General features: G+C 34.0%; 1 protein-coding gene across 4 annotated transcripts in view; it reads right to left on the bottom strand.

Annotated features, from left to right (window-relative positions):
- SamDC (S-adenosylmethionine decarboxylase) overlaps nucleotides 1-17,451 on the bottom strand; it is a 50,642-nt gene that overhangs the window by 15,954 nt on the left and 17,237 nt on the right. Inside the window, exons 5-8 of one of the 4 annotated variants that reach the window (XR_011336643.1) lie at nucleotides 14,955-15,163; nucleotides 11,953-12,149; nucleotides 11,430-11,522; nucleotides 2,716-2,736 (exon numbers count right to left, since the gene is read on the bottom strand). Coding sequence is in view for 2 of the 4 variants with exons in the window: in XM_069849285.1 (XP_069705386.1) it covers nucleotides 2,716-2,736; nucleotides 11,430-11,522; nucleotides 14,955-15,163 (323 nt within the window). In the remaining 2 variants the exon portion in view is untranslated. Of the gene's footprint in view, nucleotides 1-2,715; nucleotides 2,737-11,429; nucleotides 11,523-11,952; nucleotides 12,150-14,954; nucleotides 15,164-17,451 lie in introns of those variants that run through there. The other 3 variants (XR_011336644.1, XM_069849285.1, XM_069849286.1) reach the window with 3 other exon arrangements.

Below are 17,451 nucleotides of genomic sequence, written 5' to 3'. Positions count from 1 at the left end.
AGACTCCCAAAAATGAAATAACAAAGCTAACTTACAATATTAGTGGGGAGTTCCAGAACTTCATACATCACTACAATATCTGTAATATAATGGAAGATACTTTGAACAGAAGTTCTAGAATTCAGGTAACTTCTCCCTTAAATAATTCACATCAGTTACATGAGTGATCTTTTGCCAGACTGTAGCACCAAGAGGTGTCAGGAGTGCTGATCCCTTAGGTTTGACTCACTCTTGTACAATATGGATTTGTAACTAAAGATGCCTTGCACTTCTATGGTTAATATTTCCACTTGGTTTGGCAATGGAGCAGCCAGTCAATCTCATGGACGTATGTCTATAGAACACATTCTTTAAACATAAATCATAATATAAAATACCACAACATCTTCCTAGCAACCAATACCATGACTTCCTACAACGAAACATCAGCTATAACAAGTAACAAAAAATCTCCAATTGATTTCTCAATACCAGAATTAACAATTTAAGGCAATGAGTAGTGCATATTGCCGTCTAAAATGGACATTTTGTTTTTGTAAGAATAAATTTACGAATTTTTGCCTTGAACATGCAGGTTTCTACTATCCAATCACACTCACACCTATGCATGCAGGAACACTGTAACAATTTTAAAATTAAGGGACTAATTTCTGTTATGTAGCAACAGGTTTGACTTCATTGTTCACATACATTTGAATTTACATACTTTCTTTTTAGGAATTATTTATTAGATGCTATTTTGAATTGGAAGTAAAGGAAAACTTATTTTCCCACAATGAAAACAAAATTTTAAAAGCTTCGAATTCAAAGGAAACACTATGTGCTGAACATAAAGTTGTATTACAACACAACTAGCCTACTTCTAAATTTGAATACATGATTTGCACATTTATACAGTTTTAAATTTTTTGAGCATTAAATAAATAAAAAGACCTATATAACTTCACATACTTTCTCATTATATACTTAAACAGTAACAATTTAACAATCATTTCATGAAAAATTTCGAAGACTAACTAATGTCTGGTACACACTTTGATAATGAAAATATAACAAAATTCACTTAGTTTTAAGTGGTGTTTACAGTAGTAAATACATGACTGCAAGTTTGCAATTCCCAAATACTGATGGCATACTGTGATGCACCTGTTTTCTGTGTATGACTCCATTAGCTCAGTACCTACAAAGGGGTTAGTTACCTTAAAGTGCATGAATTCCACCTAAGAGAATAGAATGCTAACTCTACAATACTTTTATCCACTGTTTTTATTATGTGTATGTTTGTAATACACAACATGATTCCAATTTGTTTTGTTTGTAGGTGATAGGATTTCTATGAATATGTTGTATTTGTTTTGTTTGTAGGTGATAGGATTTCTATGAATATGTTGTATTTCCTATGCATGTTTTTCCATTTTAGCTTCCTCTATAATTCATAAGGAACTATTAAGTATTTTTACATGTACTAATATGAAGTCTTCCTACTGTGTATCAGATTCTTGTTATGAATACTCTCAAAGTGTTCCAAAATGATTTTTAGAGAGGTGATCATCACCTGAGCCCTTCCCTCCAAGACTACACGCAAATATGAAAAATGCATGGTGTGAAAAAAAAAAACAGTAGCTGTTATGCTACCTAAATTTGTATTTGTGTAGACACATAAACTTTATTGTGAAATGATTTTCAGTTTTCAGCATAAGGTGATCATCATCCTCGTCGTCATTATCATCTTGAAGTACTCATTTTTGCAAAAACCTAGTATTTTTTATCACAGTTTCTTATGCAAAGAAAGCAGCTCAGAAGGAAATGAAGTATATTTCAAGTAAATCTGCCAGTATAAGCAACTTAAACCTCTAACATTAAAAATTATACCATTTTATATGGAACTTGTCCACAATGACGAAAACTGCTTCCTATGGAAAGAAAGTAAAGCTGGAGTCCTTAAGTCTCACCAAGTTTGTAGAATACAAAAAATTTTCTAACACTTTGACCAATTAATGTTGCATACAAAACTTTTCCAACAGCAACCTGTGGTATCTTCAACAAGAAAGATGAAGTGATGTAGAAATTTTGGTGATTGCCTATCATAAATGTCATGAAATTCACTTCTTCGAAGTCTCATCATTGATATCGTGTAATTATTTAATAAAATTTGACAAATGTACCAAGAAGCTTGCAGACTTAAATATAAATAAAATCTGACCAACAATTAGGGGGGGGGGGGGAAAGACAAGCATAAAGACAATGCCAAAATAATTTGTTTGGTATCAGGTATGTTGAAAACTTGCACTTTTGTAAGAATCTAAAAATCTTAATTTCACTTAATTCCAAAACTTCACAACTACATTTCATACAATGAGAAAGTAAGTATAATGAGAATATATCTACACATGCAAATAAAGACAAGTAACAAATGCGATAATGCTAAGGAAACCTACATTGAAAATACTTAACACTTCTACTCATAATCTTGGAAGAACAAACTCCCAATTCAGAAATAAACTCAATTTATGTTGAAATGTCTCTCCTTAAGGATATGACACTGCACAAACATGAGCAATGGAATGTAACTTATAAAACATTAAACAATACCTCGTATCTACCAATTCTCCTACTCCTCCAATTTTTAACAAGCGTTTTACACACATCAGACATTTAACATTGTCAATGTATCCCAACTGACCCATGCATAGTACATACAATGAATGTACTTACGGAGGGCAAATCAGGGCCACCCTATGAACAGAGTGAAAGAAAACCATCAGATCCCTTCATCAAGCATTCCCTTCCGAAGTTTAATATAGATTTTGAACACTATTTCTCTTTCAAACACAAACACAAATAAGTGCTTTGTTTTACGAGTTTTACATAGATTATTCTGAACATTATCTCTCTTTCACACACGATTAAATGCCTTGTTTTACGAGTTTCATGTACATTATTCTGAACACTGTTTTTCCTTCAAACACAAATACAGCTAAATTTCTTGTTTTACAAGTCAAATTTCTGATAAAATTTAAAGAATATTCAATTCATTTTTTCAGGCAACAGTCAAATTGTTACCAAGGAAAGAATGTTCTTGAAAAAATCCAGTAACAAATTTAATTTACATAAATGTATGTAAAGACCCAGAAACAAAATTTGGCCACCTGAATTTTGTTTCTGGGTCTGTACTGTCACAAAAATAATTAAGTTTTAAAAACTGCTGAGAGTTAATTGATATTTGTTATAACTTCTCTTTAGAAGTGTTACCTATTTACTACAAGAAAAGTATAACAATCTTGTTGAATAATTAGACATTTTATTTTGAGTCACTAGTAAAAAAATTTGACAATGTTACATTTGTGGGTACAGAAAAGAATGGAACATATGAAATTGATAGAGAAAATAAGAAATGAAGCTCTGCTAGAAAGAGTGAATGAAGAAAGAATAATGCTCAAACTGAGCAGAAAGAGAAAAAGAAATTTGCTGGGTCACCAGCTGAAAAGAAAGTGCCTACTGAAGGATGTAATGGAAGGAATGGTCAACAGGAGAAAAGTTCATGGCAGAAGATATCAGATGATAAAAAATATTAAGAATATAGATCGTATATATAGAGATTAAGATGAAGGAAGAAAACATAAAAGTTTGGAAAATGCTGGGTTGGCAGTGGATCTGCCCTTGGGCAGAAAACTATGAATGCATGAATAAATTAAATGTTCAGTTCAATTTTTCTGCTTACTTGTACTTGCAATAAGCAACCATACATAGGATATTAGTTAATATAATGCTACATTAAGTTCTATGTGCATTTTAAAACAGAAAAGGAAACAGTACAGAAGCACGCACAATATGATTACAAGCTCCCAACACACTAACTCTGATATTAAGATAAAGTGAACTACCCACTAAAACAGGTTCATATACTTTCTCGCCAAGTCCTTTAAGTAATAACTATTAAAATGGTTATTTCGTATTATAACGAGTGGAAGTGAAATAACCTGCAGCTTTTCAAAGCGAATAGCTCGTGTTGTATGCAACAAAAAAGTGTAATGCCATATTTTTGGAAAGTTCATAGTTTTCTCAGAAAAAAATGTTTTATCCCAAATATTTAACACCCTCTTATTCGGTAACTATTGCGAGTAGGATCGTAATTTCTTGTCCATATTGATAGAAAATGTAGTAAAGAATCATTTATTCCTCTGGAATATTTCCATAGAATGGACAGTTTTCGAGTAAATTTAATTTAAAAACCACTAATTTTAATCCACTGAACGAAGTTAACAGGCTGCAACACTGCCAGTGATGTAAATGTTCACCAAGGGCAGTCTTGTCAAGGTCACTCGTGACTATGAGAAGGTTGTGGCTCGCATGGCAATTGTAGCACCTGTCTCCTATAAAAATAATCTACTAAGAACTACAACCTCGGAATACTTACAAATGTTACAATGTTCTAACGTTAAATGTTAAATTTATGACACTACAAAATCCAGAACTTTGTACAATGTGTTATTTAAATAGATTCAAAAAGAGGTTTACTTCGAAACTTTAATATTAAACATGCTTATTCAAAAATATTTAATTAGTTAATTACATATTATTTTCCCTCTCACAGTGACAGTGCTGACATCCTCTCCTTCGTAGTTTCACTTGCACATTGTTCATTTTATTTTGTTTTCTATCTTTCATTTTAGTTTTAATCGTCATTGTACGGCTACTGACTCCAGTCAAGTGCCACTACATTGAATAAAAAAAAATAATGAATAAAACATTCTAAACTATTCCTATTTTTAATATTTTGAAGTATGAAAAACTGGTTTATAAACAATCGATTTTTTAAATCACTGAAATTGAATTATCTTTCATTTCAAATATTGCACAAGAAAATGTCCACTTTGTAAGTATTGTACAACACATAATTGTACTTAAAAATCTTTCGGTATTCACAAATTATCAAGGTTATACTTTTTGCTTTCACCAAAAAACTTTATTATAACATTACAATAATGATACACCTTAAAAAAGTAAACTCAATAGCAAAACAAAAACAAAAAAAATACAACCTATGCTTTTAGTATGTTTACTGTGACAACAGATTAGAAATTTAACTTCAAGCAATCAAAATCTGTGTTGGCCTGTCAATCATGTGACCACTGGGGAAGAAAAAAAACTACAGCTAAGGCAAATGCCATCTATGGCTCACTTTAACACACCTGACCTAGGGTAACAGACCTGAGTTTGTTGACCTCTTACATCTGTATTACAGAAAGAACGAAGAGGGGTGTGTTAGTGGCGATGTTGCCACACTGCTGAAACTTCCAACTTAATTTTCTAATTAACCATGCATTTAATCGCAAAACGTAATATAGGTTTTCTATTCATTTAAGTGTACTTTATCCTCCCTTTCAATCTGCAGGGTTATTTCACTTTCACCCTGTATATTTAAAAAAGCTTCTCATCAATTCATTTTGTATGAGTTACACAGATCTTTCCCATTGCAACACGTTTTTCCACCCTTCTCAAAAACTTTGACTACTGTCTTACATTGTTAATCCTAGTATTTTAAGGGAACATATACTACATGGACTTTACCATGATATTTGAAAGTAATCTTATGTATGAAAGACCAATGATTTCGAGAAAATGTCAATTGTTTATATAATTTTAATGACTTCGTGAGCAGTAATGATTACTTCACAACACACCTCAGTGAATTTTTCCATCTCCCAGCAGTTCCAGTATCTATAATTTAGAAGAGTATATGCTTCTTTCATTTCCTCTTAACTATCTGGCTGCAGCTCACAATATATGAACTTTCAAATCAAACAACCAGTCACTTTTCTTCAGTATTCCAGTATGGTATGAGCATAAGATACAGTGTTGAACACCATATGTTGGGATTTTTTACCAAAAGAAAAAAGCTGTAACTGTAAATGTACCAGAAGATTCAGGAGCAATATTTTAATTCAATTCTAACAAGGAAGTGTGTTACAGAATTGTATGATGAGTTTAGAGAAACAGGTTCCATTATGAATAAAAAGCAGTAGAGATTGAAAGTTACAGAATGTGTCAAGAATCAAATCTACTGCAAATAACCATGCCACCTCATTCCCCAAATTTGAGTACTTATAATTTATCTGTAAGGAACTCTTGAAGCATAATATATTGATATATGAAAGAAACCTCCACAAAGAGGCCTTGGAACATGGTATTCCTACTGTAATTCAGAAAAATATTTATAGTGGCAATGGAAAATTTTTATTTTTAGGTATGCAATGGTTTTAAACGACCAAAATTTCATCCATCTCTCCCCCTTAGAAGAAGTATCCATAGCATTCATACGCAGGCATCCCACTGTGGATAGGCGGTTGAACAAATGGAAGTTGCATGGTGACAAATAAGGGCTGTAAGCTGGTTGCCCAGAGCCTTCCAACTTATCTTTGCAAACACAGTCTGAATATTTCTTTACGGATTTCGAGTAACACTAGTCACGTTAACAAGCCTGTAATATCTATACACTGCTCGTTTATAGAACTGAAATATTTTTGATTGCTTCAGACAAGGTAACAATCACACATACCATGTGATACTTCAAGAACAGTAGACCACTTAAGGCAAGACAAACAACTTCCATTTCATCATGCTTCATATAAATACTATGACACCGAAATATTTACAAACTATATGTTATGGTACAACACTAACATGAACAAAATCGAAAACTTTATCAATAACAGATATCATACTTGCTGGGAGATTGAGAAATTCACGGATATACTTTCTCACAAGACACAATGTATACCATTATTTTACAAGTGAAAGTCCTTCAATTGGAAACACATCAACTAACACTGAACTCAAAATACCTAACATATCCAATAGTTAAGAAAAAAGAATACACAATAATAATAAAATAAATATGAAAACAGATCATCAGACAGATGAAACAATGTACTAAAATGGTTTTGTTTGCAGTGCTAAGTCTTTTGCTAAAATATCTAAACATTTCTTCCTGTATCTTAATTGTTTTTTTATATTTCGTATTTAACAAATGGTTTTTCATATTTTGTATAATAAAAGACACAGTAAATACTGAAGTTTTGGTTTTTATGATGTTCAAATTTTAGACATAACAATTCAAGAGATTTGAACAGATTCTATTGACCTCGACATTTATTTATTATATATGTGCAGTACATGAAAGCAAATAGATATTGCTTCCCACACAAAATGTATTTGTGATCAATTTTACATGAATATTTCATTTCCCTGAAAGTTAAATTACCGTACTCTGTGTGTCTGGACCGAGCTTTAAATGATTCTGAGTTATAGTTTTGTACCCAAAATATTGAAATAAAATCTCGATCTAGTGCATAATTTCACATTTATTTATTATATATGTGCAGTACATGAAAGCAAATAGATATTGCTTCCCACACAAAATGTATTTGTGATCGATTTTACATGAATATTTCATTTCCCTGAAAGTTAAATTACCGTACTCTGCATCCTGAGACATTTTCTGTTCACAACTTAGCCCGGTCCAGATGCAACAGCTTACTTGACATTTTACTTGCACATGCAAAACGCTACAAGGAAGAGCACGTGAACCATAAAACTGAACGAAAACTGAACACTGAGTTGGAGGCATTCAGTTCTAAATATTGCTCACTTTTATGGTCCACATGCTCCTTTTTACTTGCAACATTTTGCATGTGCAAGTAAAACATCAAGTAAGCTGTTGTGTCTGGACCGAGCTTTAAATGATTCTGAGTTACAGTTTTGTACCCAAAATATTGAAATAAAATCTCGATCTAGTGCATAATTTCACAATTTGTCGAGTATCCCAAATGCTGCCAGAAACTGACTGAAAATGTTATTAGGCAGAGGAAGCAATTACTGTACTATATATATTACAGAAACTATGAACCAAGACATAGCAGCCAGGAGGCAACAAAGGGAAGCCATTTTAAAAATAAAACATGCTTGCATACAAACATGTAAATGAATGTTTCTATTGAACTTTTAGTGTAGGCGTACTGTGCTGAAGCGCATTGGAACTTTCTAATGTTGACAAAAGATAATAATTTAAATACTAAATTTTACACATCATTGTCCATCAATATTAAGATAAAGCAGTAGCGGCCGATGATCGAAATCCTCGGTGAGGCCAGATGCAACTAGTTTAAGTGCCTCCGATAGGAAATGTTTATGATATTAATTATTATTGTTATCATATTATTAATATCATTATTACTGTATTGTTATTATTATTATTATTAGTATTATTATTATTAGTCTATTATTATTACTATTACTGAAAAATAATAATTTCACTCACCAAATAATCTGTTATGCTACGAGTTTCAGTGATTGTTTCAGTGTAATGAAGCAACCCATATGTGTCGAAATTCCCCCTTCTTTCTTTTCTTTTTATTTTTTTCCTTTGACAGCAACAAACAAGGCCAAGAGAAGTTTATTTTGCATCACATTGCCACTTAACCATTTATGTGGTCCATACCAGGATGCAATAGAAACTCGCGTTTTAAGATTACTGTCAGAAAAATTGTCAGCGATGTCGTAGGTATCTCGGTAGTCTCTCTCTTTATTTAAAACTTCCTTTATTTCAGTATTTCTTCTCGAAAAAGGACACTCTAACAATGAATTAACTGCACCAGCATTATTTCTCTCATTGTTTGTTTATATTTTCCCGAAATATATAACATTGGCCCAGATTCACTACTGTACTACGAAGTACAATAGTAGAACACCCTCGCTTATGTCATAAACTAAGACATAAGGGGAGAGAATAGAGTGGGTCTCTGCCTGCCAAAGAGCTGGAATTTTGTTATTTATGGCCTATTTAGGAAGACAAGTCACCATTGCTATTCCCATCCCACTCTACCCTTGAGGCCGGCCCATGGATGGGATAAGTGAAACCTGACCAGGCCAGCTGAATTGTGCCTCAGCTGCAATGTTTTAAGCGCAAACTCAAAGCCCGCGAAAGGACATGAAATGCATAAGCCAGACCCGGCACGAGCGATTCTGGCCTCAGGAACAAATTTTACTGCAAAACAGGTCTATATACATCACAAAGTTTTCAAATGCTTCTACAGCGATATATGCTTCATTCAAATAACTAATACATTATATAGAAACACAAAATTTGATTTCAGTTAAGCCAAGTGACTGAGGCCTGGCCTCACTTGCCTCAGTCAATCAGCCGCCACTGAGATAAAGGTTCATAATTGTTGTAACAGCTATGCATTAAAACGAGCAATAAGGCTCTGAATTTGATCCCCTTTGTTGCTACCCTTAGCACCAACTCGTTTTAATGCATACCACATTAGTAGCAGCACAGAGAGATTACAGACTGACTGACAATTGGACAATATATTATCAGGAGTAACATAACTATGCCCAGTTTCTAAATCAAACCACTATCCTTCAATCTTCTTTGTAATGAGTCACCATTGTCATCTCAGCAACATTACATTGCAGTTCAAAGTATAAAGGGTGGAAGTGAAATAATCCTGCAGATCAAATGGGGCAATAAGGTACACTTAAATGAATACAAAACCTATGTTACGTTTTGTGATTAAATGCATGGTTAATTAGAAATTGGAGTTGGAAGTTTCAGCAGTCTGACAATATTGCTGCTAACACACTGCACTTCTCGTAATACAGACATAAGGGGGTCAAGGAACTCAGGTCTGTCTGCCTTAGTGAACTACCTCCAATCTCCCTTTCCTGATTACAATGTTGCAAGCTGGTTCCATTGGTCAGTGGCTTCGAATTAATGGTTTTTAAATTTACACGAAAACCGTCCATACTATTTAAATATGCCAGAGGGATAAATGATTCATCAGATTTTCTATCAATATGGACAAAAATCACAATATTCTACTCGCAATAATTACCGAATAAGAGGGTGTTAAACACTTGGGGAAAAATTTTTTTTTAGTTTTTTTCCGAGAAAACTAGACTTTCCACCAATTTGGTATTACACTTTTTTGTTTCATACAACATGATTCGCTCGGAAAATCTGCAGGGTTATTTCACTTCCACCCTGTATATAAATAAGATGAGAACTGAAAGCTCTTATGACTTTACTGTTCCAATTTTTATCAGAAGAAAAAATATATTAATTTAGTTTTTGAATAATATGACGCAAAGTTATGCTCTTACATCCGATTTCAATGTATGCCATTTTGTATACAAAGTTTCTACAAAAAGAAAAGCTAAATAACATTTCTATCTTCGTAACAAAGGCAATATACAACTTCACAGCACTGAATAATAAACAACATTCGAGTATTCTTCTACTTCATTTTTGTACATTAAAAAAATTCGAAGAGTTTTGAACATAAAAATAGCCAGATTCAGGGTCATTTTTTCGAATTCAGTATTCCGAATGTTTATTTTTCCGAATTACTTTTCCCCCAAAATACAAAAATCCGAAACCAAATTTTCGAATAGTTTGTTGGTTCGTTATTAGGATTTTTCTCACCCAAGAAAGATAATTTTTTAATAAAATCGGTTTTCAAGAATAAACAATTGTGATTGTTACAAATGGAAATGTTGTTATGAAATGCATGTGTAACAACATCCACACACGTCCGAAGTTTCTGGTTTAGATGCGCCATCAAGGATGTATGACCCTTGGTAGTGGAGCCATCAAGAGGGGAGAAAGAAACTGTTATTAGATGGCTTTGTCTATTATAAGAACAAATCTACACCACCAGACAAAATGTACTGGAATTGTATAAAGGTCACACTAACAAATGTACTGCTCGCACAATTACCTCTGGTCCAAATGATAGATAACATTCTGGTATTAAAGGGTGTAGCCGAGTCACCACATACACCTGCATGCAACAGAGAATTCGGAACTGAAAATAATAGCATTCGAAAAAAACTGACTTCGGAAAATCGTATTCGGAAAAATGGAATTCGGAATTAAATCGCGTTTGGAACTTTGACATTTGGAAGAATGTTTTCGGAAAAATGGGCGCTTCCGAATAGCCATGTACACCCTTTGACCTGGAAAATGGCTACTCTCCTGTAGTGTGAATATGTCCAAGTGTCGTTCAGGTCAAAGCAAGAGTCACGAAGGGAAATACTCGTATTAAGCAATAAGATACGAGGAAGAAAACTAGCTGTAACAGCGATTTATCTGTATGTCACGAAATGACATTTTTACGAAGCCTTTATGGCTTAGTGATAGTGCTTTCTTCACATTACAAAGACCAGACTTCGAATTTCTCTATCTAAAACGCACACATGTAAACACAGCAAAACAATGATTCCTAAGCTATTCCAAAAGTGGAACTTAATCTCTCAATAGCAACCAATTTTCGTGTCAAAGGATGTACAAAGAAATACTCAGACATAAATAAATCTGTCTGAAAATTCAAATCAATTCTACAATATTGAATTATGATACTCACACTCTTCGAGATACCATTCATTGAGTAACCACAGGGCTCAAACAGAAAATCATCGATCATCATATTTGGGATCAGCTTCTCAATCCCAGATTTCTGAAACAAATCACAAAACCATAACACACCTCAAAGATTGTAGTCTTCCAGTTTAATATGAAACTCTGATTACAATACTTGACATGCCACCGTTCCTTGCTGCAATATTCCCAGCTGCAACATGTCCAAAAAAGTACAGTCAACAAGACATAATAAAGACCAGACTACCTTTGCTCTTGTAACCATTTCCTGTTGAAAAAGTTTGTCACATTGAAAAAAATTTTAGCAATTACTTCCATCAGCCAAATAGTCTTCCACGTCCCATTACTTACGTATTCTACTATCTTACCACGATATTTTATATGTATATCCTCAACTTCAATTGATTTTTAATGTTGTAGAACATGTTTCTGCTGGCAATATTATGGCACTCCACCATATCTTATTCTAAGATTAGCATTGCCTTAATGAAATGGATTCAGGTTATTACCATTTCCAGCTTTGAAAGAGAGATGGCAGCTGCAGGCAGTTGCCGCTAAAGACCAATGTTGGGTCAGTTCCATTTCGCCAGGCGACGGCTGTTATTCCCGAAACATTCAAGTCAGGGCCTTGTGTGGGACCACCTCTCTTTTCTACCGTTGGAGGCAACATGAATGCACAGGACGTAAACCAAATGTCACCACTTAACTGCAAAATCAGAGTCAGGGTGTCTACCAGATGCATCCAGCAAAACCCCCATACCAGAGTGGAAATATATTTGTTTGCAACATCTTACTATGTTAAGTACATAATAGAATATTACATATTCTGTAAGACAACGTACATGCAAGCTTGGTTATTGTCAATACGAACTTCTGGTAATTGCATAATTATTTCGAAAGAAGATCTTGTGTTTGTTATGATTACTCCTCTTAAAGTCTGAATACTACTTCTATTATTTAATCAATTAACAATACCATGAAGTGGAGTAATATCAGATACATGGGTGGTTTCTGACATTTAACACAGTTTCATTTCAGCTTGTCATATAAAAAGCAGACACAGTTTTAGCAGTCTTCAACAGATATGATAAGGAGCACGTGTTTCCTGCCTGAGTCAATATTAATCAATTTAATTTCACAACCATACGTTTAACACCACTGTATTGTAAACACTTCCTTGACTGTCAACTACTTGTATGATGCTTAGCTCATGATCCCTCCAAGGTGTTACAGTAATATGACGCAATAGATGAGAGAACTACTTCTCTAATAAAACACATCTATACTTACAACAGTTCAGCAGCTGGGCTAATTCAAAATCAGTTTCCAAACTCACTGTCCCACTTCCAGTTGACTAGGAATCATCACATTCATGCTCAAAGGAAATGATTGTACTGTCAATGCCATCCTTCAAATATTCATTCTAGTTTTTAATACGTACCTACAATATCCCCCCCTCCCAATCCACTCCAGTAAACCAGGAAATAGTTTTGATCCTAATTTCCCTCAGCTTACTGAAGGCTGAACCTAAAGTTATGTTACCATGAATTAGACATCCTTGCCTGTTCCACTTTCACAAAATCTTTGTTTTTAAAAATTGTTTTCTTCAGCATTTTCTAGGCATATGAATCATCAATATGAATCACAGTTCTATTGTAATTATCGTCGTCATCTTCAAACTGCATGGCCTCCTGACCTGTTCTGGTTTCACATAGTTTTCTTTGATTTTTCATTTTTTTATCCAGCCTTTTAGGTCTGCCAACATTTAATTTTCCAGAGAATTATTGGAGAGCAAGAACGCTAATGGCTTCGTTGCCAAAGCCCGGCATTAGATAACAACAACAACAACAACATTTAATTTTCCAAAGGTTTATAAGTATATACATTTATAATGGTATTCTATGTTCCGCACCAGTGTTATGGTCTAAGGCATCATGCCTTTTATTAGGCCTGCATTACAGAATGATCACTGGTTAGAGTCTCATAGGGCAAGAAATTTTCTCTCAGTGTATGGGACCAGTGCCAACCCAGCATCGTGATGCACTTCGGGAGCTATGATAGGTAGCAAAACCAGTTTCGACAACCAGCTGTAATAGCTGGGGAGATCATTGTGCTAACCACACATTACCTCATATTGGTTGGATGATTGTCCACCTCTGTTGAGGCATGCAGACATGAGGCCAGCAGTCACCCAGTTGGCCTTGGGTCTTTTATGGACTTACATACTATGGATTATTATTATTATTATTATTATTATTATTATTGTATTCTAAATATGGTTTTATTCTAAGCATATGTATAAACCAACTATATTATATTATAGTTTACTATTTTGCCTATCATATTGATTTCTAGTTATTTTGTTGAAGATAGTTACTGAACTCTATCTGCACTATGCCATAAATGTATGCATACGTGAAGTGAAGTGACGAAACAGGGCAATGTTTTTGTGATAGTTATAACTGAGCCATGAAAACTGTGAAATGTTTTTCCTTATTATCGCATTCCTTTCTTGTTCTTCACCCCATACCTCAACTTACAAGGCTTATGAGCCCAACATACAGAGTGCGAATTAACGAGGGAAATGGGGGGGGGGGATTTCTCTAGTTCTTGAAAAATTACACTGAATTTGAAGAATGGCAATGGCATTATGCAAGAAGTAGATGCATTTATGTACGTTGTATTAACCAAGGCAGAAAAACACGTGCCCTCTCAAAATGATACCACAGAATATAAACGAGGTATCATATAAACCAATGTCTTCTTAATAAAGTTAAACTGCATATGCAAAAATCAGCATTTTTAAACATTCAATTCAATTTAAACATATTTTGAATAACTAATTCTGATATTTATTAAATATTTTCGGGGGAGGGGGGTTCCTGTATTTAAAACTGTATGAAATGCATATTTTTCGGGGTTTTTTTTAAGGTGCAAAAAATTTCACTCCATTTAGTAACAGCTGTTATTAATATGTGATACAATGTTTTGATGATCATATTTAGATTCTACTTATAATAATCAATAAGCATTACCCATTTTCATTTTTGGACAAGACAGTCATCACACTGAACCTTAGTTCTTAAGACTCAGATATAGCAGCATTTCGAAGTCTTGCTATATTCATAAGGTGAAATGTGGTAGAAATTTTAACAAAACTCATTAGCAATTGCAATCACTGTCCACACAAAAACAAAAAGTAACATGCTAATTACCAATGCTTGTTGCATAGTTTAAGGAATGTTAAAGTATTTATGTAAAATTTCCACTTCTCATATATTGTTCCTTTCTTTTTTTCTAAATTGCACTTTGAATTTGTTTGAAATCTCTCGCACAAAAAAATATACAATATACTTCCCAAAACGCATTTTCCTTACAAAAAATAATTCGTTTGTATATGATCAAACCATTTTGACAAGAGCTGGAAAAATATTTAAGTATGTCCCATTCTGGTAGACACCCTGTTTTAATTATACACATGTGCATGCAACAATATTGCATTCCTACACACCTGGGTAGCCTCTGCAGCAGAGGATGACTCTTCCCGCGTGAAAATGCTCATCACTTCTGGGTCCAGATCTGACATAAGTATTTCCAAGGTTTGGTCAGGCTCTGGAATTCCCCGATGTCTCTTCTTGTTATTGTCTCCCTCCAGTGGGTTCAGTGTATATAGATACCAACAATCTCGATTTACTGTGCCCAAACAATAAGCAGCTCCATCTGTTTAAACATAATGATATATTTCACATTATTACAATGCTTTTCACACGACTTAGTTTATACATACGTCTCGTTCTTCATGGCTACAATATTTTGCATATGTATGTAATATTTGCCAAACTTTCAGAATGGCCCGGAGGTTCACTCAGCCTGCTATAAAATTGAGTACTGGGTCTTTCCCGGGGGTAAAAGGCGGCCAGAGCGTGGTGCCAACCACACCACCTCATTCTAGTGCCGAGGTCATGGAAAGCATGGGGCTCTACCTCCGTGCCCCCCAAATGCCTTCATGGCATGTTACAGGGATACCTTTACCTTTTTTTTATGTAATATTTAAATTATCACCAACAGCAACTGAGTCTTAACAATACAATTAGGCAATTCTGCTTAAGCAGGAATGGCTCATGTTGTTCTGGGTGGCTAAAAAGCTGCTCCCTCCAAGAACTAAGTCACATGAAAAGGGTTATAAAAGTCATGTCTCTTGATATTAAGTTTAATTTTTCAACAATGCTTTAAGCTGTTTATGCACAAATACCACTAAGCTTGAAGCAATGCCCCAAGAATTTACCACTAAGACTCCCAATACATGGTAGCCGAAGAGCTAGATTGTCATCATTCCATGTGAGGAACCAGAATTAAAATTCTAACAGCTTCAAATAGAATTTGTGGTGAAGCTTTTACAAAATAAAATAATTTATTACTGCAATAGATAAGCACTGTCAAAGATGCAGTATGTAAACATCAAGAATGCAACTTATAAGGACAGGGATAATTCAACGTAATATGAAAGCACAATAAAGATTTAAGCACTTGGAATGCCACAGTACAGTCTTGAGAAAATAATGTCTCAGAAAGAAGAAAAATTATTTTTCATCACCAGGAAGAAAGAAAAAAAAGACACATAAGACCTACATGATAATAGAAACAGTATATACAACCACATGCAAGTGTTGATCTCTATGCCTTTTACACATAAATTATGTTGTAAAATGTACAGAGTTACTGAGTGAAACAGGTTTCCTGAAGAAGTGAACAATTTCCGTATTATCTAGAAGCACGAAATGTTACATAATATAAACGGAAGAAAAAATTAAATATTGGCATGACATAAGAATTTCTTTATTCAGGAGATGAATTAGTGTGTGGAAAGTCGAAAACTAGATTTGAAGCACTCTTAAATATTTTCATTGATGAAAACATTTACAGGATTGAAACAAGTACAGTACATTTTTACCAATCGCAATACAATAAATATAGGACTATAATTTGAATGAATGAATTAAAAATACATTGTGTACAAACTATTTCACCAAAACAGTGGTATTCAACCAGGGGTAGACTTTTTAGGAGTAAGTAAGATTTAAAATAAGCATGAATGATCAGAACTGAGGATTGGATTGCTAATCTGTTTTCCACCACAGCCATCAATTCATCTGAACTTCCCTTAGAATAGAAAGAAAGTTTACTACAATGTCCGTTGATAGTGCACTGAAAATAAAATTCGAAAACTTATCTATTTCTGACTCTTGGTGTTATGATAGCAAAGAGTATATGGAACTTAGTCACACTACGATTTCACACCTTCTGCCATTCTCCTTACTTTTGTGTGTCAGCAGGGTTTCTCTGCATTGACATCAATCAAAACAAAACAAAGAAATCACTTGAATCATCTTATTTTTGACAGTGTCATATTAGCAAAGGCTTATTGTATGGATTCGTAACAAGCTCTTTTTACGGTGATGGGTTGTTAGCCCTTCACCCAACCCCCAAGCTGGAGGACCACCCCTTATCGGCTGTACACAACTGCTTATTCAATATATTTGCAGCTACCCTCCATATCTGGAGGCCGTCTCCTCTATCCGCAACCTGAGGATTCGCCATGTTGTGGTGATAGGGGGCTTATGTGAGGGTGGCAATGAACCTGTGGTTTCCTTAAAAGCCATTTGTAAGTAAGTCATATTAGCAAATATAACTCATTAAAATCTATGAATTAAAATACTAATATTTCGACTACTTAAAATATATATTATCATTTTTGAAGAACAGACATTTTAACTTAATATACTAGTATTAACAAAATAACTCTCAAATACTATTCTTTATGTATATTCGATCTTGAGCATCTTCACTTGAAGCATTTTTACAGTTCTATCTCATAGATACCAAAATTCTGTATGAAATGTGCGTCATTCTTTCTGCAGCTGATATTTCAAACGTACTATTCACTCAATTCCACCCCACCTCCTGATGCATATAAATAAATTCAAATATTTTGTATTGACTAACAAAAG

This window comes from Periplaneta americana, chromosome 16, assembly GCF_040183065.1.
Source record: "Periplaneta americana isolate PAMFEO1 chromosome 16, P.americana_PAMFEO1_priV1, whole genome shotgun sequence".
In the NCBI taxonomy this organism is placed as follows: domain Eukaryota; kingdom Metazoa; phylum Arthropoda; class Insecta; order Blattodea; family Blattidae; genus Periplaneta; species Periplaneta americana.
This window is presented reverse-complemented; position numbering and strand designations above follow the sequence as displayed.